The following is a 6180-nucleotide window of genomic DNA, read 5'->3' on the forward strand; positions in this document are numbered from 1 at the left end:
GCAGAATTTTTGGAAATCATTTTGTCGTCGTGTAAGAAAATACCTCATCATTTTTACTAGTAGCACCATGCTTCTATGGCTACTCTCTGCTGTCTCTTCTAAGTTCTTTGAATATCAAAGATCAGGTTGCCCAGTGAAATGCAGTTGTTTGAATTCTAACTTATTCGACTAATCATGTGAGACTGTGTTCCAATCAATTCATTTCTTGTAGCTTGTTTGAAGGTGAGTGAAATAGATGTTCATAATCATTTTATAGTGCTCCTTTGATCTGTGAATTGTGAATTTTATACATCTTCAAGATGATATTATTGTGTTTGACACTTGACAGAAGAAAGAAGTATGATTCAATCTGGAGAATTAATGAGAATGAAACAATCTGTAGTGAATACAAACTGGGATAGTGGGATCTTCTCTTTTATGTTCCATTACAATATGTGTCTCATTGTACAGAGTTCACTTTCTTGTTCTTATACAATACTGAATTGGTAGAATCAACATACAGGCTGTGTTTCTTGAGCGTCTAATATTATTTATTATGAAATTACTTGTTGGTTTCATTCTTTCACTCCCACAGATATTCCCCATCACAGCAACTTGCTTAATTCTGCATCTAGAAAACAAGAAATTTGACAAATTAGAAGAGCTGTGTGCCTTAAATTTTGGGATATGCCTGAATTGACAGTACTACATATACTCAAATGTCATCAAACATTAACATACCTTCTTCCTTGCACCTTGTCCTTGATCGCCCTCATCGCTGCTGCTGCTGCTTGTATCACCTGTTTTTCCTTCATTGTTCTTTTTCTTTTTTATGATCTTCATACGAGCGCGTATCTTTGGCATGCAATTCGTTTCTTTCTTTTTCCTTTCGGCACAAGCTGTTTGGCATGCTTGGTTTGCAGATTGATGCCCTTGCTGTGCTTGGTCATGATGAAACATCTTGTTTGCCATGCCTTTCACTTTTTCTCTACAGGACTGATGAGTTTTGTTGGCCTTCTGGGTTGAAACAGCAGAGGGTTGGACATTATCAGATTGCTGTGCAGGGTTCTGGCTCTGAACTGATGCCATTGAAGGGTAGAGCTGAATTGAAGCTTTAACCACAAGAGGTATTCTAGACCTTTTTGTGCTTGCTATTCATTGCAATGGCGATTGAACTTATATTGACATATTGCCATGATTGAATTCAATTCTTTACTCAAATTAATTTCCATTTCAGTTGTCCCATCATACTCCGAATCTTCCCCCCCTGCCAACTCCAAAGCTATGCAGAATTTATTCCATCACCTGTATAGTTTTGCTTTCACTATTATATTATTAGCTTTGGCTTGTCAGTTCAGACTGATGCTTTTTAACATGAGATTATGAGAGGCTTTTGTGTGTGTGTGTGTGTGAATATTTTAGTTCATATTAATACAAGTATTTGTTATACACATATAATTTGATATTGGAGGTGTTTGGCAATTAGCTAATAACTTATTGGTTTAGATGACATTGTTTGGTAAATGGTTGTTGGCTGATTGGGTTGGTTGTTTGGATTAGAAGGTATGATTAGTTGATAACATTGGCTGATTGTAGAAAGTTATTTGATAAATTAGCTGTTAGCTAATAGTTGTTTGGTATAATTTCTTTTATCAAAAAGCTAATTGAAAAGGCTGCTTTGAGTAGCCTTTTGAATTTTAGTATTTTGAAGTTACAAAAAGCTTATTAACCAAACAACTAATAGTGGTTAAATAAGCCAAAATTGGCTGATAGGCTGATTATTTACCAAACAGGGCCGATAGCTGATTGTGTTAGCTGTTAGCTGTTTTGACCAGTTGATAACATTAGATGGTTGGTATATCCACCGGGTCTTTCTCCGTCCGTTTAACGGTAAAAAAAATATACTATGTATTTGTTATATGTTATATATGTGTGTGTTGATATTCAATTATTATAATCATTGTTAGATATATTAAATATAATATATCTATAATATATATAAATATATATATCTATACGTATATATAGAATTGAGAGAGAAAGAGGTATTAAGGAAGAATGCCTTTTTTTTAATTGATGAATAAATGAAATGCATTACATACTATTTATAGTAAAGAAGAATAACAAATAATCCTAAAGCTATGCTCATGTAGTATTCCATGAAGTGCTATAATTAAGGCCACTCCACTAATCACACAAGACACACCCACGTAATGCTCCATGTAAGATATAGCCTCTGCATGCACGAACCACACACCTCACATTCGGTTACATGATTTAATTATTTTAGTTAGCTTGGTTTAAATATTATAATAATAATATTATTATAACATTGCCTCCTTTAAACCATGTTGGATATATTGGTCATTCCAATATCCTTCTTTAATCTGAGAAATGTCTCTGTCTTCAACGGCTTCGTAAAGATATCCGCAACTTGACTTTCACTTGAACAATACTCAATGTTGATTTGTTTTTCAGCAACTAACTCTCTGATTTTGTGATACTTGATATCAATATGTTTGCTGCGACCATGAAAGACAGGATTCTTGGACAACGAAATTGCAGATTTGTTGTCACAGAAAATAGTTGTAGGTGCTTCCTGTCTGTGTTGTAAAAATTCCAAAATTCTTCTTAGCCAAATTGCCTGAGTAGCACAATTTGCTGCTGCAATATATTCTGCTTCTGCGGTTGAAAGTGCTACAATCTGCTGCTTCTTTGAAGACCAAGAAAATATAGCTGAACCAAGATAGAAGGCATATCCTGATGTGCTTTTTCTGGTCTCAACATCTCCAGCCCAATCACTGTTTGTGTATCCAACAAACCCACAACTTCATTAGTAGAGTAAAAAATTCCATCATTGCTCGTACCTTTGACATATCTCAGAATTCGCTTCGCTGCAGCCCAATGTGATTCTTTTGGTTCCTCCATGAATCTGCTAAGTATTCCAACTCCAAAAGAAATATCCGGCCTTGTAGCCACCAGATACCTCAAACTCCCAATCAAGCTTTTATAAGCTGTAACATTCACATTCTTACCAGACTCATCTTTGGACACCTTTAACTTTTCAGCTACTGGAGTTGAAACTGGTTTGGAGTTTTCCATTTTGAACTTTTTCAAAATATCAGCAGCATATTTCTTTTGTGAAATAAAGATTCCACCATCCATCTGAACAACCTCAAGGCCAAGAAAGTAACACATAAGGCCCATATCAGTCATTTCAAATCTCTTAATGAGTGCCTCCCTGAATTCTGAGATTAGCTTCAAGTTAGTTCCAGTAAAAACCAAATCATCAACATACAGACAGATTATAACAACATCACCAGAATCAGTGCATTTGACATACAAAGTGTGTTCATGAGGACATCTCATAAAACCACTTTCAACAAAATAAGAGTCAATGCAACCATACCACGCCCTAGGCGCCTGCTTTAAGCCATATAAAGCTTTTCTCAACCTGTAAACTTTAGATTCATCCCCTTTCTTCACAAATCCTGCAGGTTGCTCAACATATATCTCTTCTTCCAGAAAACCATTCAAAAAAACAGACTTGACATCCATTTGATGCAATTTCCAATCATTTTTAGCAGCAAGAGAAATAACCATTCGAACTGTATCAAGTCTACTTACTGGAGCAAAAACAACCATTCGAACTGTATCAAGTCTACTTACTGGAGCAAAAACCTCAAAATAATCAATACCTGGTTTCTGCTTGTAGCCCTTTACCTCAAAATAATCAATACCTGGTTTCTGCTTGTAGCCCTTTGCTACCAACTAATCAATACCTGGTTTCTGCTTGTAGCCCTTTGCTACCAACTGTGCTTTAAAACGGTCAATTTCTCCATTTGACTTGTATTTGGTTCTGTAGACCCACTTTACTCCAATTGGCTTCTTTCCCGGAGGTAAATCTGTTAACTCCCAGGTACCTTTCTTTTCAATGGCACGTATCTCCTCATCCATCGCCTTAAGCCAATGAGTTTCTGTAGCAGCCTCCTCAAAGGATAGAGGGTCACAATCTGCAAAAAGAGCAAATTGAACAATCTCTTCATCAGACAGGTCATTATCATGACCCACAACATAATCCTGCAAGCGAGCTGGTAATTGGCGCTCGCGTTGAGATCGTCGAACAGACGACTCTAGTTGTGAAGGAGACTGGACATTATCTGGAATCGGTTGCTCATCAACAACATTGTCAACAACAGGAACAACAGCTGACCTTTCATCTTTAGCTAACCAATCCCAAGCACTACATTCATCAAAAGTGACATCACGACTTATAACAACCTTTTTAGTTTCAGGGTTGTATAGTTTATAAGCCTTTGAACCATCACTATAACCAATGAATATACACTTCTCTCCTTTATCATCCAACTTCTTTCTCAATTGATCTGGCACATGTGCATATGCCAAACATCCAAAAACCTTGAGATTTCTGATAGAGGGTTTTCTTCCACTCCAAGCTTCTTCAGGTGTCTTATCACGAACACTTTTAGTTGGACACCTGTTCAATACATAGACAGCACAAGCAACAGCCTCTGCCCAAAAAGGCTTAGGCAGATTTTTAGATTTCAGCATGCACCTCACCATATCCATGATTGATCTATTCTTCCTCTCAGCCACTCCATTTTGTTGTGGAGTGTATCTAGCTGTCATCTGGTGCTGAATACCTTTCTCCTTCAAAAAATCATCACAAGCAATATATTCTGTACCTCTATCAGTTCTCAAGATTTTGATATTATAACCACTTTGCTTTTCAACAAAAGTCTTAAATTGTTTGAAAACATCACATGCATCAGACTTTTGCTTCAGAAAGTAAACCCATGTTTTCCTACTAAAATCATCAATGAAAGTAACAAAGTACTTACAACCTCCATGTGAGGGAACCTCCAACGAACACAGGTCTGAGTGGATAATCTCCAACTGTTTTGTGGCTCTCCTTGACTTGCCCACGGGGAAGGGATCTTTATGCTTCTGCCCAATCAAACAAATCTCACAAATACGATCAGGGACATTTACAACAGGTAAATCAGAAACAAGCTCCTTTTTCGCTAGATAATTTAATCCAGAGAAATGGAAATGTCCAAATCGCATATGCCATAACCAATTATCATCACATATTTCAGAATTGAAGCAAGCAAGAAGTGCATGATTGATTTTCAAAGGAAATAGTCGATTTTGGGACATATTTACCTTTGCAATCAAAACTCCCTTAGCATCTACAATGGTACAACACCCCTGAGTAATATTTATCTTATATCCTTTTTCTGACAACTGCCCCATACTCAACAAATTTTGGTGCAGTTCAGGAACATAGAAAACATCGGATATAAAATTATGAGTACCATCTTTCAACTGAATAGAGATTTTACCTTTTCCCAAAATTGGCACTTTTGACTTGTTGCCAAATGTCACTTCAGACCGGACTGATTCATCTAGTTCGGAAAACAATTCTTTCTTCCCACACATATGGTTACTACACCCAGTATCCAAGAACCATATGTTTTCGTCTGCAGAAAAACTATTACTGGCCAAAAGTAAGGTTTCAGAACTCTCACTGGACTTTTCAGCAATATTTGCTTGATTTCCACGATTGTCCTCATTGTACCAGCAATCTGCAATCTTGTGTCCATACTTGCCACAATTATAGCAATGAAATGGAAATTTGCCTTGTTTGGCATTACCTCCACCTCTTCCTTGGTTGGAGTTATCTCGTCCTCCTCCTGTGTTGGAGTTACCACGTCCTCTTCCTCTAGATCCTCCTCTTCCTCTTCCACGACCTCTACCAGATCCTCCTCCTCTTTGATTAGGGCCAGACATATTCAAAGTGACTTGGCTCTTCAAAGCTTCTTCTGCAAGTGGTTCCGATTTTGACTCAATCCTGTCAATATGACTTTCTATCATACCTTTCAGCTCTGCAACTGATAAGAGCTCGGTTTTGTGTGACTCTGTAATTGAAGCCACCACATGGTCATACTTCATCGGCATAGTTCGAAGAACTTTTTCAACCACTGCACCATCTTCAATCTTATCTCCATATAACCTCATCTTATTCACCTGATCAATAAGACGAGTGAAATATGCATCTACTGTTTCTGTAGAGGTCATCTCACATCGATCGTACAACCTTCTCAACGACTGCAACTTCGACTTTTGTGCCCGATCAACTCCTTTGTTTGACACCATTAGGATGTCCCAAGCTTGCTT

The 6180-nt window shown here is 37.3% G+C and overlaps 1 protein-coding gene across 2 annotated transcripts; it reads right to left on the bottom strand.

Moving 5' to 3' along the window:
* Window positions 1-350: 350 nt before the first annotated feature.
* LOC116000149 lies at window positions 351-1147 on the bottom strand. 2 transcript variants are annotated; one of them, XM_031240183.1, is made up of 2 exons: window positions 721-1147; window positions 351-604 (listed from the first exon to the last, which is right to left on the bottom strand). In XM_031240183.1, the coding sequence occupies exons 1-2, from the start codon at window positions 1066-1068 to the stop codon at window positions 599-601; spliced, it is 354 nt and encodes a 117-aa protein (XP_031096043.1). In that variant the 5' UTR covers window positions 1069-1147; the 3' UTR covers window positions 351-598. The 2 variants fall into 2 exon arrangements, with proteins under 2 accessions (XP_031096043.1, XP_031096042.1); XM_031240182.1 differs by having other exon boundaries at window positions 378-610; window positions 721-1140.
* Window positions 1148-6180: the final 5033 nt, after the last annotated feature.

Source organism: Ipomoea triloba, chromosome 12 (genome assembly GCF_003576645.1).
Source record: "Ipomoea triloba cultivar NCNSP0323 chromosome 12, ASM357664v1".
Taxonomy (NCBI): Eukaryota; Viridiplantae; Streptophyta; class Magnoliopsida; order Solanales; family Convolvulaceae; genus Ipomoea; species Ipomoea triloba.